At 45.7% G+C, this 25,643-nt stretch overlaps 1 protein-coding gene across 2 annotated transcripts; it reads left to right on the forward strand.

The window, feature by feature from the left end:
• The first annotated feature begins 3,732 nt into the window (after window positions 1-3,732).
• On the forward strand, window positions 3,733-23,193 carry LOC137535475 (zinc finger protein 300-like). Of its 2 annotated transcripts, XM_068257306.1 has the most exons (5): window positions 3,733-3,851; window positions 14,335-14,415; window positions 16,320-16,417; window positions 16,530-16,971; window positions 21,435-23,193. In XM_068257306.1, exons 1-5 carry the CDS (start codon window positions 3,734-3,736, stop codon window positions 22,712-22,714), a joined length of 2,019 nt encoding a protein of 672 aa, XP_068113407.1. In that variant the 5' UTR covers window position 3,733; the 3' UTR covers window positions 22,715-23,193. The 2 variants fall into 2 exon arrangements, with proteins under 2 accessions (XP_068113407.1, XP_068113408.1); XM_068257307.1 differs by lacking the exon at window positions 14,335-14,415.
• Window positions 23,194-25,643: the final 2,450 nt, after the last annotated feature.

Below are 25,643 nucleotides of genomic sequence, written 5' to 3' on the forward strand. Positions count from 1 at the left end.
TGGCATAATGCAGATTTATTGCAGGATTTGTATCAGGTGTAACAAATAAATGTTTTTCTTTAAAGGACCACTTGTAGTGAGAAGAATATGGGGGCTGCCATATTTATTTCCTGTTAAGCAATACCAGTTGCCTGGCAGCCCTGCTGATCTATTTGGCTGCAGATTCTGACTATAATGTCAGAAACACCTGATCTGCTGCATGCTTGTTCAGTGTCTGGGGGTAAAAGTATTAGAGCCAGAGGATCAGCAGGATGCCAGGCAACTGGTATTGTGTAACAGGAAATAAATATGGCAGCCTCCATATCCCTCTCGCTTCAGTTCCTTCATGCACCTCACAAAGGCTTGTGTGCCGAAACATTCTGCTTTTATTCTGTGATATAATCAAAATTTGAGCTTTTATAGCCTTTAACCTTCTTGGCGGTTAACTAATTCTGCCAAATAGGCAGAAATCATTTTTTTTTCTTTTTAAGCTACCAGAGTGGTAGCTACATGAAACAACACTAGAGGGCGCATGTGTCCCTCTAGTGCGATCGTCGCCGGCATCAATAGCAAACAGGGGAAAGTGTATATAACGTGTTCCCCTGTTTGGCTTTTCCTGTGGCCATGGCGACGATCGGAATGATGTCATGGACGTCAGCTGACGTCAGACGCCTCCGATCCAGCCCTTAGCGCTGCCTGGAAGTCATTGGTCCGGGCAGCGCAGGGCGATCGCTGCGCAGCGGCGGTGATCAAGCTGTACGTGCGGCTAGCAAAGTGCTAGCTGTGCGTACAGCACTTTAAATGGGCCGAACCACCCCACCAGGGGCTGAGATATCCTCCGCAGCGGCTTACCCAGAGCTCAGCTCGGGGTTACCGCCAGGAGAGTTAAATCCAGATCAAGACTCGGTTGTTTTTGATTTTTTGTATGTTTCTCTGCACTTTTCCGGGCCCGGGTGCTGACTGGTCAACTCCCTAGTGTTTTCAATTTATGCTGCGGTTGAGCATTTGGACAAATATATCAGTTCCTCAACCCAATAATGCCATTTCTCCCCCAGTATAGTCATGCCCCCCCCCCCATGTCCCCCAGCATTGCCATTATCCTCCAGTATGTAATGTCCCCCTCCCCAGTAATGCCATTTCTTCCCAGTATAGCCATGTCCCCCCTGTGTCCCCCAGCATTGCCATTATCCTCTAGTATGTAATGTCCCTCTCCCCAGTAATGTCATTTCTTCCCCAGTATAGCCATGTCCCCCAGCATTGCCATTATCCTCCAGTATGTAATGTCCCCCACCCCAGTAATGTCATTTCTTTCCCAGTATAGCCATGTCCCCCTGTGTCCCCAGCATTGCCATTATCCTCCAGTATGTAATGTCCCCCACCCCAGTAATGCCATTTCTTCCCCAGTATAGCCATGTCCCCCCTTGTCCCCAGCATTGCCATTATCCTCCAGTATGTAATGTCCCCCACCCCAGTAATGCCATTTCTTCCCCAGTATAGCCATGTCCCCTTGTGTCCCCAGCATTGCCATTATCCTCCAGTATGTAATGTCCCCCACCCCAGTAATGTCATTTCTTTCCCAGTATAGCCATGTCCCCCTGTGTCCCCAGCATTGCCATTATCCTCCAGTATGTAATGTCCCCCACCCCAGTAATGCCATTTCTTCCCCAGTATAGCCATGTCCCCCCTTGTCCCCAGCATTGCCATTATCCTCCAGTATGTAATGTCCCCCACCCCAGTAATGCCATTTCTTCCCTAGTATAGCCATGTCCCCTTGTGTCCCCAGCATTGCCATTATCCCCCAGTATGTAATGTCCCCCTCCCCAGTAATGCCATTTCTCCCCCAGTATAGCCATGTCCCCCTGTGTCCCCCAGCATTGCCATTATCCTACAGTATGTAATGTCATCCACCCTAGTAATGCCATTTCTCCACCAGTATAGCCATGTCCCCCCTGTGTCCCCCAGCATTGCCATTATCCTCCAGTATGTAATGTCCCCCACCCCAGTAATGCCATTTCTCCCCCAGTATAGCCATGTCCCCCTGTGTCCCCCAGCATTGCCATTATCCTCCAGTATGTAATGTCCCCCCACCCCAGTAATGCCATTTATTTCCCAGTATAGCAATGTCCCCCATGTGTCCCCCAGCATTGTCATTATCCTCCTGTATGTAATGTCCCCCACCCCAGTAATGCCATTTCTCCCCCAGTATAGTCATGTCCCCCTGTGTCCCCCAGCATTGCCATTATCCTCCAGTATGTAATGTCCCCCACCCCAGTAATGCCATTTATTTCCCAGTATAGCAATGTCCCCCATGTGTCCCCCAGCATTGTCATTATCCTCCTGTATGTAATGTCCCCCACCCCAGTAATGCCATTTCTCCCCCAGTATAGCCATGTCCCCCTGTGTCCCCCAGCATTGCCATTATCCTACAGTATGTAATGTCATCCACCCTAGTAATGCCATTTCTCCACCAGTATAGCCATGTCCCCTTGTGTCCCCCAGCATTGCCATTATCCTCCAGTATGTAATGTCCCCCACCCCAGTAATGTCATTTCTCCCCCAGTATAGCCATGTCCCCCTTTGTCCCCAGCATTGCCATTATCCTCCAGTATGTAATGTTCCCACCCCAGTAATGCAATTTCTCCCTCAATATAGCCATGTGCGCCTGTGCCCCCAGCATTACCATTATCCTCCAGTATGTAATGTCCCCCACCCCAGTAATGCCATTGCTTCCCCAGTATAGCCATGCCCCCCCCCTGTGTACCCCAGCATTGCCATTATCCTCCAGTATGTAATGTCCCCCACCCCAGTAATGTCATTTCTTCCCCAGTATAGCCATGCCCACACTGCAGTATTGCTCCATTCCCCCACCTCCATGCAGAGTAGTAAAAGGAAGGATTACATTGGTTTTTAGCTGGCTGTCACAGTGTGCTCCAGTCCTCTGCTCCCATTAGCCTCAGTCTCTGCCTCTCCTCATATCCTTATCCATGTACCACTACAAGCACTGCTGTAACATCACAGGAATGGTAACAGTGGGAGGGGGATGTGAGGAGAGAAGGCCAGCTGGAGAGGAGGCAGAGGGAGGACAGGACTGCAGCACGCTGTGAGTGTAGCGCACAGGTAGCTATAAACCAGCTTATTATGCTTTCCTGCAATACTCTGCATGGCCCCACCACCCACAAGTGACAGCAATGGGGAGTGCTGGGGGGAGGGGGGTCCTGTATTGGTAGTTTCACCACTGACAGTCGTATAACCTAGATTATCCTTCCCTTATTATCTATCCAAAGGGAGCAGCATCCTTTACAGATCACATGACCACATCACTGAGGATGGAGGAGGACCAGAGTCACATGACCGAGAGGATATTCAACCTCACCCTGGAGATCATCTGTCTGCTGACTGGAGAGGTGAGGAGGATTCTGGGAGGTCACATGATATAACTCTTATCTCTATTAATAAAACAAACCTGAACAGAGAGGTGAGGGGGATTCTGGGAGAGCATGTGACATTAATGTTGCTCTTTCCATACAGAGATTTCCTCCAGTGAAGTCTGTTGATCATGTGACCATCACGGTGCCCCCACCTCACTCCCTGATATCTGAGGGACACAACAAGCAGAAGATTCTGGAAATCACCAGGAAGATGATGGAGCTGCTGACAGGAGAGGTGAGCGGTGCTGGGAATTATGGGACGTCATCCAGTAACAGCAAGATATGTGTCTGGGCGGTGACTGTATCATTGTGTGTGTCAGGTTCCTATGAGATGTCAGGATGTCACCGTCTATTTCTCCATGGAGGAGTGGCAGTATATAGAAGGACACCAGGACCTCTACAAGGACACCATGATGGAGAATCAGCCGACCCTCACATCACCTGGTAAGAAGATATTTTTTTTATTTCATGTAATGGAGAAAGCAGCGCTTGGGGTCCTCCTAGTTCCCCCTCATCTGATAAACACAAACCGACAATGACCTCAATTCAGTAAGGGCTGTTTGGAAAAAAAAGAGGTTGGGAAAATACAGCATTCTGTATTGTAGACTTTTTTTCCCAAGTTCACTAAGTTTGTCACACATGTGGTAATAGGTAATTTACTGAGAAATGTTGCTTCAGTTCAGTAAGACCTGCTTGGTGATGCAGAAGTCTCCCAGCTGTGGAGGAGGTCTCTGCAGCAAGCTGAGGTTCTCTCCTACAAGTGTCTGCATAACCCATTCCTGTGTGACAGCTTACTAGAGAGTAAAGGGCTTCCTGCATCCCTTTAGATGTGTATGCATGCCACTAAAGGGCCTCTTCTGTGTACCAGTATATAGATCTGCATGTCTATAGGGATACGGGGAAGCATCTGTAAATGTCTCCTGCTGTTGTATCTTTTTCTGATGTCCCGACCAGTAGAAATGGCCTGAACAGTTCCTGACAATCATCGGCTGTTTGACGTTCGCATTTAACACACATTTTTAAGAAAACAAAAAACGTTTGCATTTTTACATTGAAGACACTGGCTGCTGACTTAAGCGGTTAGTAGCAAAGCCCCCTTACATGCTAGAATTTGCAGGCTATGTGTGGGAGGACAGCGGGTACAGGAGGAAACATTTTTTCAAAAATAACTTATAGTTTTTGAGAAAATCGATTTTAAAGTTTAATTGAAAAAATAGCAACCTATAGCAAAGTCACTGCGCTAAAATGAGAGATAATGTAATAACATGTATATAAATATATTTTTTTTAATGTTTTGTGTGGGAAATTAAAAAAAAAATGACGTGGGTCCCCCCTCCTGAGCCTCATGCAGGTTGGGATAGCCAGTATGCAGATTCCCCGGCCGCGTGGGGCTTCACACCCTGAGCTATACCAGCCCGCATTGTCTATGGTATGTGGGGGCTTGGGGGGGAGGGAGGTGGACAAGCCAAGGGGACCCCCAGATGCCCATCCCCCTTACCAATTTCCACAAAGGTTTGAGTAAAATACTGTCATAAAGAGTCCTTTAATGTTCTTAATTAACCAGAAATACTTAACTGTTCCTTTTAAAAAAGTTCCTACGCTGATTTCCTCAGAAATGATCCCACGCCAATATCCTCTATTTTGCAATATTCTGTTACATCGATCTCTGCTCAACCACCACCGCTCCCGCCGCCAGCTCTGTTATACTGAGAGCAAAGCATCTTTATATTTTCCTCCAAGGCTCCCCATTGGTTCTTTAACAGACCAATAGGAATCCTCCTGATCCCCATGGGTCTGTTAAGGAACCAATATAAAGATGCTTTGCTCTCAGCTATACAGAGTATAGCTGAGAGCGCGTCCTATGCTGACGCTTTGCTGCCGGCATCCGCTGTCCTCTCCACCTGCTCACAACTATCACCCATGGATGAACTAGGTGTCAGCATGGGTGGGGGTGACAGGTGTGCGTGGTAGGGAGTACAGCAGGAGCTGGCAGTAAAGTGTCCTATTAGGATGCGCTCTCAGCTATACTTAGTATAGCTGAGAGCTGGCGGCAGAAGCGGTGATATGTGACAGTGGTGGCTGCGCGGAGATCTTCATTCAATGTAAAGAAGATTGCAAGATCGCAAAAGACTTTGAATTTTTTCCCTCTTGTACCCACTGTCCTCCCTCACATACCCTGCAAATTTGACATTTCTAACATGTAAGGGGGCTTTGATATTAACTACTTAAAAAGAGTCTGAAGCGAGAATGAATCTCGCTTCAGACCTCATAGATAGCAGGGGCATGCGTGCCCCTGCTAAACCGCCGCTATCGCGCCGCTAAAAGGGGGTCCCTTCACCCCCAAATCCCCCTCCGTGCTGCGCATCCCCTCTTCCGCATAGAGGCAGGGCTAACCGCCGCAGCCCTGCCTCACTCGTGTCTGTCAGCGCGTATCTCCGCCTCTCCCCCGCCCCTCTCAGTCTTCCTTCACTGAGAGGGGCGGGGAGAGGCGGCGATGCGCCGCTGATTGATGGCGCTGAGAGGCAGGGCTGCAGCCGTTAGCCCTGCCTGAAGAGCAGCAAAATCTACGACCAAATTGGTCGTTGATTTTGCAGGGGTGGGTTTGGGGGTGAAGGGACCCCCGTTTAGCCGCGGGATAGCGGCGTTTTAGCAGGGGCACACATGCCCCTGCTGAATATAAGCACTGAAGCGAGATTTATTCTCGCTTCAGTGTCTCTTTAAGTTTGCGGGCAGGGAAACATTTCCTACCCTCTGCACTCAATCTTTTTGGCTTCTTGCACACCAAGACGTTGTGTTAGGTGCCACGTTAAGGTCGCATAACGTGCACCTAACACAACGTATGGTGCTGCAAAAGCCGACGGTAGAGTGAGCCGCGTTCGGCGGCTCGATTCCTATAATGTCTCCCAGAGTGGCGCTGATTGGCCAGCGGGACCACGTGATGCGGAGCGAGACACTCCGCATCACGTGGTCCCGCCGGCCAATCAGCTACCGCCAGTGCAGTGAATATTAAGTAGCCATGTGCGCGGCTACTGTAGCTGGCTCTCCCCGCCTCCTCTCCGCCCCCCACTGCGCATGTGCAAACAGTCTAACGCGGCTATAGCCGCTCCAACGCCGTAGCATGCTGCACTTTGCACCGAACGTGCAGCGTTACATGTAACGCAACGTGGGCTGTGTGAACAGCCCACTTGTGTTACATTGCTGTGCGTTGGGGGAGCGTTACAGGCGCACTAACGTGCGCCTGTAACGTCTTGGTGTGTAAGCAGCCTTAAAATCTCAAAGTTTATAAAACTAGTCTTTTTATGGATGACATTTTATTATCCTAAGTCCCCATACAGCTATACCCGACTTGTTGAGACTCCTCTCGGCCTTCTCCTGATTCCGCCTCAGTTAAGACAAATCAGAGGTTATGCTGACAGCCATGGCAACGCTGAAAGGAAAAGATTTAGCTGCCTCTCTCAGCTTAACCTACCAAATTAGATTCATGAAGTATCCGATTATTAATCTGGCGAGTAACCCCTCTGACCTTTATTAATGAAACTATCCCAGTATGCTTTCCAAATTAACAATAGAGTTGTAGTTCCTGTGCTCAAAGGTATTGATTTGTATTTGAACAGTAGTTCTGCTGCTACCCTAAAAAAGGTGGTATCCCTAACCACCAAAGAGTGAAATTATACAAAAATGCAATAGGGTGCGCTCATGGACTAGTGAGACCAAATCATCATATGTAGCAATTAATTTAATCCTTCAATGTAGAAACACATATATAAAACAAGTAAACAATATGTGTACAGTGCACAATAGAATGGAGTACAGGATCCGGTTTCAACCCAGCAATCATACACACAGTCACACTGGAGCAGGTTTATGAATGTTATTTACTAAGCTTCCACTGCTCTCCAAACGTCTGCTGTGGATTATCTGTCACCTTTGCCCTAAGAGACAGATAGCAATGTTGCTGGTCATTATTCAAAAGCAAGGATCACAGTGATGTTTATAATGAGTTCCTTAGTGATAGTTTTTTTTTTTTGGAAAAGCACCTTAATGGTATCCTGTATATGCCAGCAACAGTGATAGGCTGTGAATAGCTGTTAAACTTGCCACTTCCGTATTTACACTAGACAATAGGATTTCCAGCAGTAGTTCATATCACTATAAGCTGTAGTCTTACCACCTCCGTGGGTGTAAAGTGCAGTGCAGCTTCCCTCAGGGGGTTAAACATCAAAGTCCGTAGTAGGAAGACCAGTTCTGCGTGGATAACCCAGGACTGCTCTATCCAGCTGGCTCCGGACGGCAGCTTAGCTGGAGAGTCTGTGCGCTCTGGTGAGTGTCTGTTTAGTTGCGCTGGGTCAGTTGACCTGGTCCTGCAACACAAGTTTCTGCGTTCCACGAGGGAGAAAGGAATTCCTGCCCCCAGATTCTGATAGGTGGTGACGTCACTCTCCTGGAACCAATTGCTTACGCGTTTCGAAAGCTAAACGGCTTCCTTCGTCAGTGCTCTGTCTTTCCAGTGCATAAGGCTATTAAACAGACGATTCTAAAGGAATGGGCTGAGCCAGAAAAAAGACTTTTTTATTATCCAAAGCGATGAAAAGGAGATTTCCCTTTTCGGCTGAGGATTCCATGCTTTGGGATAAGAGTCCTAAATTAGATTTCCCGTTTTCTCAGGTTACAAAACGGGGAGATTTGGCTTTTGAGGATTTGGGGGATTTGAAGGACCCTATAGATAAGAAGATTGACGCTTATCTCAAGAGAACTTGGGAAGCTAGCGTCACTTCATTTAGACCGGCGGTAGCTTCTACATGTGTTGCAAGAACTTTGGAATTATGGATTAACCAGCTAAAGTCCAGTATTTTGGCAGGTGCATCGGTAGAACAATTGCTGAATTCAATTACTATTTTGCTGAAGGCAGCAGCTTATATAGCAGATGCTTCGGCAGAATTGGTCAGATTTACAGCCAGATCCACAGCTCTTGTCAATGTTTGCCGTAGGGCTCTATGGCTAAAAACGTGGGATGGTAATTTATCATCTAAGAATAGATTATGTGGGGTACCTTTTACAGGGGATCTTCTGTTTGGGCCAGAACTTGATTTGGCTTTATAGAGGACTTCTAATAAAAAGAAAACTGTAACGATCGGTGTAACACAGAGAGGGTCTGATTACCGGTGAACTGCAGTATCACCGAGAATACAGAATATACCCGATTATTGGTGATCTGCAGTATCACCGATAATCGGCTATATCTACTAACCTCTGGACACCTGAGATAGAAGTGTTTGGTGTGACAGTAACACTATAGGACTGTACCTTAGGGGTAGGTACAGCAGCAGTAAGGAGTACTGCACAGAAGTATGCTCCTTCCGTAAGCCTAGACTCTCCCGGGGGAGGAGCTAAGCAGAACGTGGGAAGGACAGAGCGTGAGTGACACCAATGAGAGGGTGTCACTAACAGATCTGGGAACTGCCTCTAACAGTAAGGCTAGTTCTCGAGGTCGGGCAAGCCAGGTCGTTAACACACAGACAGATAAGTACAGATTCGGAAGACAGATACGTAATCCAACAAACAGGCAGGGTTTGGCAACGGAGAATCAGAATAACGAGGTACAGAATCAGGAGGCAGATACAGAGTCCAGGAACGAGCAGAGATTGGCAACAGGATATCAGAAATAGCAGAGTACAGAATCAGAGTTCAGAGGAATAGTCAGGCAAGCAGAAGGTCATAACAAATAATACAATTCAATATTCCTAACGCTAAGGTGTGAGCTCCGTGATCATCAACACCTTTGGAAACTATGCTAGAACACAGATACTGACAAGGTCTCAATGCTACCACGTAGTGATCGCAACGCCAGACACCAGAGAAATGACCAGCACCCAGTATATATAATCAAGCGCTCTCCAGCGCCACCCCTAAGTGCTGGACCAATGGAAGATGGTGAAAATGTCAGCTGACCAGCTTGGTCAGCTGACTTTTCTCTGGCTGTCATATAAGCTCTGCCTCTCAGCGCGCGCACGTCCTTCGGAACCTGTGTGGACTAGTAGTCCCAGCCACACCAGACATGTCTTGCAAAGTATCCGCAGATTCGGGCGCGGAGGCCGCCGCACCACTCTCCAAGCAAGCGGCGGCTTCCCCGCGTCCCACGACAATGTCAATACCATTGCCACGCGTACAATCCGCCGCATCCAACGCGGATTCCACCGCTCTGCTCATGTGGCATGCGGCGGTTTCTCCGCGTTGTGTCGGCATGTTGGACGTGGAAACAGCCGCCTCACTCTGAGCACTTGCGGCGGCTTTTCCGCGTTTCTTCACAAAAACTTTTCCTAAGAAACAAAAAGTGGTGGCTAACAAAAGATTTTTTCGTAAAACCAGAACTGACCAAAAGGGTCAGTCGAGAGATCAGAAAAGAAAAAGGTGGTCTTTTGACAAATCAGCTAAGACGGGTTTAAGAGCAAAACCTCAAGAAACCCAATCTAAGTCACAATGACGCATTCCTGGCGGTGGGGGGAAGGTTGAGATACTTTGCTCTCAGTTGGGCTCGAATGTCAAAAAGTCTGTTCATTCGACAGCTAATTCGGTTTGGTTATCAAATAGAATTTGCCAGTCCCCCTCCGTCCAGGTATGTGGTCTCAAAACCATCAAGGGATATTACTTTCATTCCAGAAATCCTGGGAATATTGCAGTATATGTTGGTTCAAAAAGTAATCTGCAGAGTACCAGTAAAACAACAAAAAAGAGGGTTTTATTCCACGATATTTGTGGTAAAGAAACCGTCAGGAAAATACAGGTTAATTCTTAAACTGAAATCCTTAAATCCATTCATGAAAAAGAAAAAATTTCGAATGGAATCAGTTTTCTTTTGTTTTCAGAAGCATTCATGGCATCTGTGGATCTAAGAGACACCTATTGGCATGTTCCGATTCATGTAAAATCACAGGAGTTTCTCAGATTTGCTGTGAAGGTAGACGGAATTGTAATGCACTTTCAGGTTGTTTGCCTCCCATTTGGAATAACTTTGACTCCAAGGCCTCGATTCATAAACAGCAGTGCGATAACAAAAATCTTGTCGGGAAAATACCGCACTCGGTATTTTCCCGGTCTGTGTGCTAATTCATAAAGATTTCCCCAGCTGCCCTTGGAGGTCGGTAAATTACCGCAGCCCATTGAGCGGTAGAGTAGAGCAGTGTCCCGATTCTCTCTTTGCCCTGCAGAAATGAATCACACAGAGGGCTCTCTCTGGCTCTCCCACTGATGACTCAGACAGATGAGTCACACAGTCTTTCCCTGCCTGCTGAAATGATTCACACAGACTGCTCTCCGGCTCTCTCCACAGATGAATCAAACAGACTTTCGGATCTCTGCACTTTGCATTAATCAGAGCTGTCAGAGCTGTCGGTAACTTGTTAAGACCTCACTAGAGGTGTCGGTGACTACCGCCAGGCTTACCGCATGTTCAAGGCTTTATGAATTGACATTTGCTGACAATTTACTGACATGTGTTGTCGGTAACTGCAGCCAAGTCGGTAATTTAGCTCCCTGGTCGGTAATGTCAGCTTTTCATGCGGTAACAGCCTTTATGAATTGACGTTTTGCTAAGTGGTCGGTAAAGTCTGCTGTTTTCAGCATTACCGCATGAGGTAATGCTTTATGAATCGAGGCCCAAGAATATTCACAAATTCTGGGAGAAGCATTAATTCCATTAAGAGAAAGATCGATTCTAGTAATACCTTATCTAGACGATCTATTAGTCTTGGGTAGTTCAGTTCAGGGACTAAAAGGTCATTTAGAGGTGGTGTCCAGCCATCTTCAATCTCTTGGATGGATTATCAATATGGAAAAATCCTCACTTGTTCCAAGTCAAAGAGTGGTCTTTTGGGGAATAATAATAGACTCAAGCAATCAAAAAATGTCCCACAGAAAAGCTAAGACTAGCTGTTCAGTCGTTACAAACAGAGACCAGACCAACCTTGAGAATGATTTCTCGGCTGTTGGGACATATGTCTTCAACAATTGTGGCAGTGACACATAAGGAGTCTGCAGAGATTATTTCTGGAAAATTGGGACGGAAGTCCTCAGACTCAAGATTTCAAGGTAGATAGTCTTCTATTCCAGGAATTGTTGTGTCGTCCCTTCAATGGTGGTTGATGGAGTCAAACCTTGGGAAGGGCAATCTGTGGAAAAATCCAACAGACTTTATTCTAACCACGGACGCAAGTTCGTGGGGATGGGGAGCCCATATAGGTCACAGGGCTTTCCAAGGAAAATGGACGAAAGTAGAATCCCAAAGGTCATCCAATTGGAGAGAGTTGAAGGCGGTCCATCTGGCATTGATGGAGGCACAGCCGATTGTAAATCACTCTCATGTCTTGATACAGTCAGACAATGTGACGACGGTGGCCTTCTTAAACAAACAAGGTGGCACGAGATCCCTGTTGTTACAGGAGGAAGCGGAAATAATTTTTTTATGGGCAGAAAGCCATATATTATCATTAAGAGCAATCCATCTCATGCTGGATACACACGTTGCGTTTCCGCGTTCGATGCGGCGTTCGATTCGCGTCGATTCGATTATTTCCGAGCGCATTTCGATTATTTTTAGGTCGAATGCCATGTAAAGTATGGCAAATCGACCTAATGATCCATCGACCTGCGAATTGGACATGTTGGAAATAATCGAATCGACGCGAATCGAACGCCGCATTGACGCGGAAACGCAACGTGTGTATCCAGCATCAGGGGAATGCTAAACATAGATGCGAACAAGTTGAGCAGAAACGAGATTCTGTCGGCAGAATGGTCATTGAACAGGGAATTGTTCTTAGAGATAACAAAAGATGGGGAATTCCATCAATAGACCTGTTTGCAGCAGAGGAGAATTCTTAGGTACAACAGTTTTTCTCCCTGAATCTGAGGGACAATTGCCTAGGAGTGGATTAGTTCAGTCAAAAGTGGAATTTTCCACCTCCTATATGCATTTCCACCCCTGAAATTAATTCCAGAGGTTCTAAGCAAATGGAGAGACTGCTGGTCTCCAATGATAATGATTGCTCCTTTTTGGCCAAGAAGGCGTTGGTTTGCAATGATCAGGTCTTTGTCAGTGGGGGACCCTTGGAGACTGCCAAACAGGCCAGACTGGCTACAGCAGGGAAGTTTATGGAATCCTCATCCAGAAATTATGAGTTTAGCGGTCTGGATCCTGAATTGATGTTGCTGAAGAAAATGGGAGTATCTGATAAGGCAGCCTGTACTTTGATTTCTAGTCGAAAGGAGGTAACTAGAAAAATGTACTTAAAGTATTGGAAAACTTTCCATTCCTGGTTGAAGGAGTGTAAATTTGATAGCCTTTCTGTTCCAGCAGTGTTGGATTTTCTCCAGGACGGTTGGGATAAAAAGATTTCAATGAGTACTTTAAAAGTACAGATTTCAGCCCTTTCGGCTTTTTCTGGGATTCCTCTTTCTTCAGCACCTTTGATTATAAGATTTTTAAAGGCGATTTCTAGAAAGTCCCCGGTATTTAAACCTTACGTTTTTCCTTGGGATTTATCTATAGTTCTAAGGGGATTATGCAAGGGTGCTTTTGAACCCTTAAAGGAGTGTTCCTTAAAGTTGTTAGCCCTTAAAGAGAACCCGAGGTGTGTTTAAAGAATGTTATCTGCATACAGAGGCTGGATCTGCCTATACAGCCCAGCCTCTGTTGCTATCCCAAACCCCACTAAGGTCCCCCTGCACTCTGCAATCCCTCATAAATCACAGCCATGCTGTGAGGCTGTGTTTACATCTGTAGTGTCAGTCTCAGCTGCTCCCCCGCCTCCTGCATAGCTCCGGTCCCTGGCCCTGTCCCTTCCCTCCAATCAGCAGGGAGGGAAGGGATGCAGGCGGGGACTGGAGTTCTGCAGGAGGAGGGGAGAGCAGCAGACTGACACTATAGAGATAAACACAGCCAGCTCTGACAAGCTGTTTGTCAGCACCGTGGCTGTGATTTATGAGGGATTGCAGAGTGCAGGGGGACCTTAGGGGGGTTTGGGATAGCAACAGAGGCTGGGCTGTATAGGCAGATCCAGCCTCTGTATGCAGATAATATTCTTCAAACCCACCTCGGGTTCTCTTAAAGACAGTATTTCTGGTAGCTGTGACCACAGCTAGGAGAGTCAGTGAGATTCAGGCATTATCCATGAAAAGTCCATATTTTCAGGACTTTGATGACAGGATCGTTCTGCAGACTGATCCTGATTTCTGTCCTAAGGTAATCTCTAGATTCCATAGATCTCAAGATATTGTACTCCCTACTTTTTCTGTGAATCCTAGTTGTGGAAAGGAAAGGATGTTTCACATGCTAGATGTTAGGAGGTGTGTGCTGGAATATTTAAGCAGAACATCAGAAAGGCAGATTCTTTGTTTATTTTGCATTCAGGAAAGACTGTAGGTCAAAGGGCTTCAAAATCCATTATTGCTAGCTGGATTAAGTTAGCTATTATTGAGGCATACAAAACCATGCAGGTAGAAGTGCCAGCATCATTCACAGCACATTCAACGAGGGCTATGGCAACGTCATGGGCTAATTGCACGGGAGCATCACCTGAGCAAATCTGTAAGGCAGCTACGTGGTCAAGCTTTTCAACATTTATTCGGCATTATCGAATTGACACAATGTCGGCTAATGACCAAGCGTTTGGAAGAAAAGTTCTTCTAGCGGTGGTCCCACCCTGAGGTTGTATTACTTGCGAATCGTCTCACCTTGCCCTGAAGGATTGTGGGAAAAAACAGAGTTAGTACCTGCTAACACTGTTTTGAACAATCCTTCAGGGCAACGATCCCACCCGGGTGTTAATTGTCTTTGTGGTATAGGAGCACATGTGTGCGTTAAAGGTTGTTCACCTATTAGGTACTTGGCTTAACGCACTGAGGGTGTACTGAACATATGACTTTTTTATAGGGGAAGTGCTGTCTGTTCCTGCGTCTGGGAGGAGCGACGTCTCACCTTGCCCTGAAGGATTGTTCAGAGCAGCGTTAGCAGGTACTAACTCTGGTTATCAGTGAGATAGGGGCATTGTTGCGAGACTTTAAACATAGTATGTATTATTCCACACTTGAGTGTTCCATAAAGTTGTATCGGGCTTACTATACCCCCGATAGGCTTAATAAGATGGACCCATCTAGGTTCCCCCCCCCCCCCCCCCCCCCTTTGCTTTTGTAATTGTGGAGAGGTCGGCACACTGTGGCATAAATGGTGGGCCTGTCCTGGGGCTCAACGGTATTGGAAGCACATTTGGAAATGCGTGTTGGGTCACCAAATTCCCTTTAGCCCGAATATTTTCCATTTTAGGTGATAAACCACACAGGCCTAAATTCCCAGCTCACAAGCACATCCAACACAAAGACTGTACTGCCAGAAGGGTTCTAGCAAGGAACTGGCTTACCCCAATCCTCCCTGTTAGCGAGGTCTATACCCCTGTTTCTGAGATGATGTTGGCTGCCCATATAACAGCTGAGGTTACAGCTAATATGCTGGGCTTCTGTAACAGCTGGTCCCCATGGATCGCTTGGCTAGACAATGCAGGTTTATCATGTTACCTCCATAGATTCTGAAGCCTTTTGGTACGTCATTTATGTTTGAATCACATCTTAGATCTTATATGATGCGTGAGCAGACTGCATTGATTTTCTCTGTTGAAAATGTTCCCTTTCTTTATGTCTCATTAGAGACTGATTTTTTTTTAAATATAATTTATTGTTCTGATCCCTGCGTGGGTTTGCAGGTGTTTTAGCTTATTTCTATTTCTACAAATAGTTTCTTTTGAAACTAAAATTTTAAAATTGATTTTCTCAAAACTATAAGGTATTTTGAATGTTTCATCATCTGATAAACACATAGAGACAATGTATTCAGTCAGTGTGTGTGTTTCCTACAGATGTATCCAGTAACAGAAACCCACCAGGGAGATGTACAGGTCCTCTTTATTCCCAGGATTGTCCACCTAGATCCCCCATCATCTGATAAACACATAGAGACAATGTATTCAGTCAGTGTGTGTGTTTCCTACAGATGTATCCAGTAACAGAAACCCACCAGAGAGATGTACAGGTCCTCTTTATTCCCAGGATTGTCCACCTAGACCCCCCATCATCTGATAATCACATAGAGACAATGTATTCAGTCAGTGTGTGTGTTTCCTACAGATGTATCCAGTAACAGAAACCCACCAGAGAGATGTACAGGTCCTCTTTATTCCCAGGATTGTCCACCTAGATCCCCCATCATCTGATAATCACATAGAGACAATGTATTCAGTCAGTGTGTGTGTTTCCTACAGATGTATCCAGTAACAGAAACCCACCAGAGAGATGTACAGGTCCTCTTTATTCCCAGGATTGTCCACCTAGATCCCCCATCATCTGATAATCACATAGAGACAATGTATTCAGTCTGTGTGTGTGTTTCCTACAGATGTATCCAGTAACAGAAACCCACCAGGGAGATGTACAGGTCCTCTTTATTCCCAGGATTGTCCACCTAGACCCCCCATCATCTGATAAACACACAGAGACAATGTATTCAGTGTGTGTGTGTGTGTGTGTGTGTGTGTGTGTGTGTGTGTGTGTGTGTGTGTGTGTGTGTGTGTGTGTGTGTGTGTGTGTGTGTGTGTTTCCTACAGATGTATCCAGTAACAGAAACCACTGAAAAGATGTACAGGTCCTCTTTATTCCCAGGATTGTCCACCTAGATCCCCCATCATCTGATAAACACATAGACAATGTATTCAGTCAGTGTGTGTGTTTCCTACAGATGTATCCTGTAACAGAAACCCACCAGAGAGATGTACAGGTCCTCTTTATACCCAGGATTGTCCACCTAGATCCGCCATCATCTGATAAACACATAGAGACAATGTATTCAGTCAGTTTGTGTGTTTCCTACAGATGTATCCAGTAACAGAAACCCACCAGAGAGATGTATAGGTCCTCTTTATTCCCAGGGTTGTCTACAGGAAGATCTCCCCACCCCCCACTATTATCAGGTAGGTGGAACTGAGTGTTATTAGAGACGTCAAACAGTGTGATATTGTTTCCTGTTGTCTCTGCTGTTATCTGTATTCAAATAATTAATTGCTTCTTAATTTGTGTGATTAGGGTGGAGAACTGATACATGTAAGTGCTGTGGTTAAAGAGGAAGAAGAAGAGATGTATGTGAGGAGTGATCAGCAGTCTATGGAGGAGGGAGACATGATGGGAACAAGTAAAGAGAAAGAAGAAGAGATGTATGTGAGAAGTGATCAGCAGTCTATGGAGCAGGGGGACGTGATGAGGATAAAGAAAGAGGAAGAAGAAGAGACGTATGTGAGGAGTGATCAGCAGTCTATGGAGGAGAGTGACATGATGGGGACAAGTAAAGAGGCAGAAGAAGAGGCGTATGTGAGGAGTGATCAGCAGTCTATGGAGGAGAGTGACATGATGGGGACACATAAAGAGGAAGAAGAAGAGACATATGTGAGGAGTGATCAGCCGTCTATGGAGGAGGGTGACATGATGAGGACATCTAAGGAGTTAGACATTGTTGCAGAGATGAGAATTGGTGAGTGATAAACATTAGATATTCAATAGCCTTACTAAACTGAGTAACAAATATGTCCCTGCTGGGCACAGTATAGATCATCTTCCTCTCAGTATGTGCGGTAATATTACCACAGTTTCATGAATCTGCCCCTTTGATACAATGTAAAGCAGTCAGTGTACAGCTTGTATAACGGTGTAAATTTGCTGCCCCACCAACGTAACTCAACACACAGCCATTAATGTCTAAACCGCTGGCAACAAAAGTGAGGACACCCCTAAGTGACAAATGTCAAAACTCTACTCTATTAGACATTTCAGGGCCCAATCCAATTCACTTATTTCCTAAGTTTTCTCCTTGGTGATATTTTCATATCTTATCAATAAATGGCCTTTTAATCCACCAGCAAGCAACAAAAAACTCTATTTTATAGTTCTTTTTCATTAGCAGAGTGTTGAGAAGTTATTTTAAACAGAACATGAAAAATGATGTCCTAGGAGAGAACTTAGAAGAGGAAGGGAATTGGTTCCGGCCCTTTCCCTCCCTGAGGTCATGTGACTGGTTAGTGTTACAAGGTCTCAGGTGTGAATGGGGAGCAGGTGTGGTACATTTGGTGTTATCGCTCTCACACTCCCTCATACTGGTCACTGGAAGCTCAGCATGGCTCCTCATGGCAGAGAACTCTCTGAGGAGCTTAAAAAAAGTAATGTTGCTCCACATAAAGATAGGCTATAAGAATATTGCCAACACTCTGACACTGAGCTGCAGCACGGTGGCCAAGACCATACAGAGGTTTAACAGGACAGGTTCCAATTCTCGCCATGGTGACCAAGGAAGCTGGGTAAACATGCTCAGCATCATAGACAGAGAGGGAGGGAGAGAGAGACACCAAGCATATATAGATAAACACACACACACACACACACACACACACACACACACACACACACACACACACACACACACACACACACACACACACACACACACACACACACACACACACACACACACACACACAGTACACACACACACACCACACACACACACACACACCACACACACACCACACACACACCACACACACCACACACACCACACACACCACACACACCACACACACACACACACACACACACACACACACACACACACACACACACACACACCTCTAGCACAGCCTCTCTCTCTCCTTCCCTACCCAGCCTTGCTGTTATCGTCCTGTCAGCAGGAGATGGAGCTACATCTTTCCTGTGTGTGCTCCTCCCCTCCCTATCTACTGCATGTAAGAATAACTGCAAAGGTGAAAACTTCAGGACTGGAGTGATAAGACAGCACTCTCACTGTGAAAGCTTATCACTACATGTTAATAAGACATGCTTCTTTAGTGAATTAACACGTAAAATACAGATTGATGTGTTGGTGATGTTTCCACTTGCCTTATTATCACCAGAATGACCTTAAGAGTTGTGGCCATTGGGGTTGATTCACTGGCTATAGCGCTGTTAGCTATTAGGGGAAGCTGGGGTTAGGAAGGCTTAAAAGTTATTAAAAAGTAACCTTTATTTTAATGTAAAAGAAGCAGGGAGATTGGCCATTAGAGGATGGGCAACAGTGACATTCAAGGAGAACTGGGGAGGAGATTGTGTCTCAGAAGTTCAGCAGAATAGGTGCCGTATCTATTCCTGACTCTCTCCTCTCTCACATCAATTTAACAGTGTATTGCTATCCCTCCTGAAGGGACTGCAATATTTCACTTTTTCTTATGCCAGCAATGAGTTTGAGGAAACCAGCAGTTTTGAAAGAGTAAAATCACAGTAAAGTGATTTTAATCAGGTAAACAAAGATGAGTAACAGAATATTTACAAAAGAGTAAAAGACAATAACACACAAACTATATATATATATATATTATATATAATCTCACACAGTAAAGCTGGCTATACACTAGGCCGTTTCCCCGCCGATCGACAGCAGATTCGATCACTGGGATCGAATCTGCTGTCACATCGTTCACACTAATCTTCGATCTATTTCGTCCCGAAATAGATCAGTCCCGTCGATCGATCCGTGCGGGAAATTACCGTCGATCGTCCGCGGATAGGGAGCGTGTCGCTAGCGGCGTTCGAGTGCCCGACGACCGACACAATAGAACTGCAGCTGCCATACATTACCTTCTCTGCCGGCGCGACTCCCCAGGTCTCCGCTGTCTTCTTCTCCGTGCTGGTCTACAGGTCTTCACTTCTTCCTGTCCCGGCAGGAAGTTTAAACAGTAGAGGACGCTCTACTGTTTAAACTTACCCCAGACAGGAAGAAGTGAAGCCTGCCGGACCCGGAGACCAGACCAGAGCGGAGAAGAAGACAGGAGACCGGGGGGAGTCGCGCCGGCCGGAGCAGGTAATTTATGCGGGGGAGAGGGGGGGGGCAGCACCACTCCCACAGATTTTGAACGGTTTCAGGCTGAAATTGATTCACAATCTGTTTGCAGTAAAGGCAGCCATACGATCCCTATCTGATCAGATTCGATCAGAGAGGGATCTATCTGTTGTTCGAATATGATGGCAAATCGACCAGTGTATGGCTGCCTTAAAGGGGAACTGAAGAGAGAGGTATATGGAGGCTGTCCTGTTTATTATCTTTTAATCAATACCAGTTGCCTGGCAGCCCTGCTGGTCTATTTCTCTGCAGTAGTATCTGATTAAAACCAGAAACAAGCATGCAGCTAGTCTTGTCAGATTAGACTTATAAGTCTGAACCACTGAAACACCTGATCTGCTGCATGCTTGTTCAGGGGCTATGGCTAATAGTATTAGAGGCAGAGGATCAGCAGGGCTGCCAGGCAACTGGTATTGTCTAAAAGGAAATAAACATGACAGCCTCCATATACCTCTCTCTTCAGTTCCCCTTTAAAGCCCCGTCTACACGGGGAGATGTGGAGGCGATGTGAGTTATCAATTGAGCTGCTGATGCGGCTCGATTGATAAGATCCGACAGGTCGGATCTTGCTACCGCCAATTCCCTGCTCGTTCCCCGCGAGGGGACAATAGCAGGGAATCGAGCGGAAGATAAACGGCGCCGGCGGGGCCGAGCGGGGAATCCAATCCAACGCACGTGCGGGCGAGCGGGTACGCGCGGGGATGCTAATCGAGCCGCCGGATCGCCTCCACAGCTCCCCGTGTAGACAGGGCTTAAGGCTTGAGTCCTGGAGATATGGTTCCATCGTGTCCATTGTCCTTCAGTCAGCATTGTCTGGTACTCCAGCAGCAATCCATTGTCCTTCAATGAGCAGTCCCAGATAGAGCCCATTGTCCTCATGGCATGGCCATGCAGCAGAAAGAGACAGAGAGCAATGCAGCTAGCCTCTTAAAACATCCTGAAATCCCACCCCTTACCTGCTTTGTGATTGGCTAGAGGGAGGGATGAGTTGTACTTTATTTTCCACATGGGCACTACACTTTGATAAGCTGCCCCAACTAGGTTTAAACTGGTTTTTAAACAAGGAGCTGCCATGTGGCACAATGAGAACAATGAGTCATCAGCTAGCGGCCATCTTAAAACAAGTAATGCTTTCAGATTTAAATGGTAGAAATTCAGTAAAACAATCTTCGCATCACAAACAGTTACTATTTACATGCTATAAAATACAATGGGGTTGATTCACTAACTATAGAGCTGCAAAATAGCGTGACTAAACTACAGTGCTAATAGAGCAGCGCTACTTATTTCCTCTGTGCACGCTACGTCACATGACTTAGTATTTCCTCTGTGCACGCTACTTAGTGGCCGCTTTAGTGAAGGATCATGGGAGCAATACATTGCTGTGGTGCGGCAAATCAAGGCAGTGGCCGTTGCTAAGTTACGCATACTATGCTGCCACTAGCACATGTAGCGTGCACAGAGGAAATATTAAGTTAACTGTTAAGCCTTCCTAACCCCAGCTTCCCCTAATCAGGCAGTCCTTGTTGTATATGAGGACGAGGTCAGCCAGATTCTCTGCTCTGCATGGCCTGACCTATATTCATCATGGGATATTATGTTAGTGGCTTGTATAATTAGCTGCTGCAGCAGGACTTGTAATTCCATTAGGAATAGCGGCCGTGTTGTTTGGCCTCGCTCTCCCTGACCTCCCCACACTGTAATCTTGGATTGCAGGTTACTATTACAGTAAAGCACTTTCTCCAACTAGAGCAGATATAGCCCCGCCCCCTTGTCATAGCCTCTGAAGAAGCGCTTGTGTGTGAAACTGCCGTCAGGCTCCCAGCAACCAGCACCCACCATTATCCACCCCCGCACCAGTACGTGTTTAGTCTCTTCTTATGGACTGTGAGGTGATGATGTAACACACAGCCTACTTGTCTGCACATTGCCAAATAAAGGAAGTTGTACAGCAGTGCCGACCATCCTCTTTCCTTTCACCCCTAATGATAATTGTTCCTCCCCTCAGAATTCTCTAACAGGAAGTGATGATGTTTCTCTATTTGCAGGGCGGAGTCCCGACATCAGGAACCTCTCAGAGACTCGTCTCTCTGTATCCAAAGACTGTACAACGGATGATGATGTCACTGGACAAGAGTCTCCTGCAGATGTCCTGGTTATGTCAAATATTCCCCCAGACTGCCCTCACCTGTCTAACCCTGAGGGGCCTCATACCCAGCACAGCTCTCCCCCTGCTGGAGGGTCTTATTCCTGTTCCACGTGTGGGAAATGTTTTGTATGGAAATCACGTCTTGTCAATCATGAGAGATCTCACACTGGTGAGAAGCCCTATTCATGTGCTGAGTGTGGGAAATGTTTTGGTTGGAAATCACATCTTCTCACACATGAGAGATCTCATACTGGTGAGAAGCCCTATTCATGTGCTGAATGTGGGAAATGTTTTGGTTGGAAATCACATCTTGTCGCACATGAGAGATCTCACACTGGTGAGAAGCCCTATTCATGTGCTGAGTGTGGGAAATGTTTTGGTCATAAATCAAGTCTTGACAGACATGAGAGATCTCACACTGATGGGAAGTCCTATTCATGTGCTGAGTGTGGGAAATGTTTTGGTCATAAATCAAGTCTTGACAGACATGAGAGATCTCACACTGGTTGGAAGCCCTATTCATGTGCTGAGTGTGGGAAATGTTTTGGTCGTAAATCAAGTCTGGTCAGTCATGAGAGATCTCACACTAGTGAGAAGCCCTATTCATGTACTAAGTGTGGGAAATGTTTTGTTACGAAATCGCACCTTGTCAGACATGAGAGATATTGTAATGGAGAGAAGTCCCATTCATGTGCTGAGTGTGGGAAATGTTTTACTAAGAAATCCTCTCTTTTCACACATGAGAGGACTCACACTGGTGAGAAGCCCTATTCATGTGCTGAGTGTGGGAAATGTTTTGCTTATAAATCAAATCTTGTTGCACATGAGAGATCTCACACTGTTGAGAAGCCCTATTCATGTGCTGAGTGTGGGAAATGTTTTGTGAGTAAATTAAATCTTGTCACACATGAGAGGTCTCATACTGTTGCGAAGCCCTATTCATGTGCTGAGTGTGGGAAATGTTTTACTGAGAAATCAAGTGTTGTCAGGCATGAGAGATCTCACACTGGTGAGAAGCCCTATTCATGTGCTGAGTGTGGGAAATGTTTTGGACAAAAAGAAAGCCTTGTCAAACATGTGATATCTCACACTGGTGAGAAGCCCTATTCATGTGCTGGGTGTGGAAAATGTTTTGGTCTTAAATCAAACCTTGTCAAGCATGAGAGATCTCACTGGTGAGAAGTCCTATTCGTCTGCTGAGTGTGGGAAATGTTTTTGGCATAAGTCACAGCTTATCAGACACTTGTGTTGAGTGTGGGAAATGTATTGGCTACAAATGTTCTGATGCACTTTTTTTTCTTCTTCTTTTTTTCTTATATTTACACAGAATGCTGAGGATATTTTTCATGCTACTCAGTGCATTGGTGTATAAAGTGTGAAAGTCCCTGAACTGAAGTGACATGATGAGATAAATATGGGTACATATAGTACTGAGCCTCGTTAGAACTTGCTTTGTGTTCACTTTTTTATTTTCCAATGTAAGGGTTAATAAACCAGGTGCTTTATCTATACAAATGAGGCAAGATCTGCAGTTATATGCAGCCATGGCTTTCTTGAAGAGTAAATAAAAGCCCAAACACTTTTATTTGATTGAACAAACACTCCTGATAACACAAGAGTGCTGAAATTATCATTATTTGCTTTTGCTGGGAGCTGAATAAACCAGATTTTAAATTACACTGATTTTGCTGCTGTGCATTATTCAGAGTCAGAATACAACCCCTTAAAGCGGAATATAACCCTGCATTTCAACTTTGCTCTAAAACATTATTTACAGTATATTATATGCAACCAGCATTTTTTTTTTTTACTAGACCAGCATTGGAAGGGTTACACAGGGCTTTAAAGTCCCTGGAGATTTCTGCAGACGAATCCGAACTTGAGTTCGATACTTTTTGTTTACAAATATGTGTTTATTGTGACTCATCTCTCTCACTGAGAAGGAGCTTGGAGGACAGCCAAAGAGATGTATCTATTGATAAACAGTTACACACTAACTAAATAGAATGTAACTATCTGAATGTCTGCACGGAACTTAAAACCTCTGTGTTTAACCCTTCCAATGCTGGTCTAGTAAAAAAAAAAATGCTTTTTGCATATAATATGCTGTAAATAATGTTTTAGAGCAAAGTTGAAATGCAGGGTTATATTCCGCTTTAAAGTGAAAATAAGAATGTGAGTCTCCAGGAAAGTTCTATATAACATTGTTATTTACCTGCTGTGAGCTGCAGATGTGGGGATATTAGAACCTCCCAGTCATCCAGACTGAACTGAGGACAGGAGATTTCCCTCTCTCTGTGTCTCTGTTTTACAGTCATTAGCCCAAGTTCACCAGGAACTCTCCGCCGGCGAACAGTTTGGGCCATCTCTACCAGCGACAGGTACAAACTCCAAAGAGTGATTAGCACTGTGGAAAAGATCATTGGATTATCCCTGCCACCTCTCAATCTCCACATGGTGAGAATGAGGTCTAGCGCCACCAAGCTCCTCCCATCGGGCTGCCGTTATAGGACCATCTCCTCTAGAACAAACGTGTAGCAGCACCTTCTGGTGTTATGCCTGCTGAAATCTATCCCTCCCCTGCTGAGCCCGCCCTCCTGCTGAACTCTATCCCTCTATTCCAAAGATCACCTGTCACACACCTTCTAGGCCTAAGTCTAGGCCTCCGTGCCGGTGCTTGCCTCCTGCAGGTACACCACTCCTGCCTCAACGTAGACCAAACAGGACAAACAGAGACAGCACACAAAAGGCTTCAGTCAAATAGCTGTATTGGATAGCATGCAGAGGCACACATACGACATGTTTCGGGCGGAGCCCTTCCTCAGGTGTGCCACACCTATCATCAGTAACACCTAAATACCCACCCAACAGGAAGTCATGTGACTAACAAAATCACATGACCTTAAAGTGCAATTACAGTAGAATAACATAATACAATATCCTTCTGGGGAACTACACAACCAAGTGTCTACCCCAGCTAACTGAGGAATAGATCACCCAGATACTGTCATAATAAATATGAACATATTACTTATAAGCAAAATCACATTCTTGCATTTCATCTGATACCGATACCAATCTTGCAAAAAGTCCTGTTTCAGATTCGCTATGCGGACAGTTTCGCCCTAAGAGAGAAAGACATCACAGAAAACATCTTAGGCTCAAGTTTTCATTTAAACCATAGGGGCTTACACAATTGCGTTCCAATTATTTTCGATTTCTTGAGAGCTTTTACGTCCAGTGCCAAGGCACGAGTATGGGTTCACCAGCAGCCCCTTCTTTTGCTAACTTGTTCCTCACAAACCTTGAGAAGAGTATGTTTATCAATCATGAAATCTATGGAAAACATATTTTTCGTTTTTTTCGTTTTGTCGACGATATTTTGTTATTATGGGATGGCCCGGTAGAGCTTTTTGAGAAAATGGTGGAGGAGGCGAATTTGGCGCACCCTACCATTAAATTTACGGCCGAATGGTCGACCAGCTGCATCCATTACCTGGATGTAACAATTAGCAACAAAATTAGCAGATTGAGTACAAGTTTGTACCAGAAACCTACGGAGCGTAATAATTTATTGCGCACTGTATTCTACTGTAATTGCACTTTAAGGTCATGTGATTTTGTTAGTCACATGACTTCCTGTTGGGTGGGTATTTAGGTGTTACTGATGATAGGTGTGGCACACCTGAGGAAGGGCTCCGCCCGAAACATGTCGTATGTGTGCCTCTGCATGCTATCCAATACAGCTATTTGACTGAAGCCTTTTGTGTGCTGTCTCCGTTTGTCCTGTTTGAACTCTATCCCTCCCCTGCTGAGCCCGCCCTCCTGCTGAACTCTATCCCTCCCCTGCTGAGCCCGCCCTACTGTGGTAATCCTACCCCCCAGACAGCAGAGACTCCCCTGCGCCTGCTCCGGTCCTCCGCAGGGGTGTAGCACCCTCCTAGCACCTCTAGTGGTAATATCATCTGCCCAGGTGTATTAACTTCATGCTGTAAATGTTTTCCACCTACAACTACTTGACTAAAGCAGTGCAGCTTAACCTCCCTGGCGTTCTATTAAGATCGCCAGGGCGGCTGCGGGAGGGTTTTTGTTTTTATAAAAAAAAAAA

The sequence above is a fragment of the Hyperolius riggenbachi genome, chromosome 10 (assembly GCF_040937935.1).
Source record: "Hyperolius riggenbachi isolate aHypRig1 chromosome 10, aHypRig1.pri, whole genome shotgun sequence".
Taxonomy (NCBI): Eukaryota; Metazoa; Chordata; class Amphibia; order Anura; family Hyperoliidae; genus Hyperolius; species Hyperolius riggenbachi.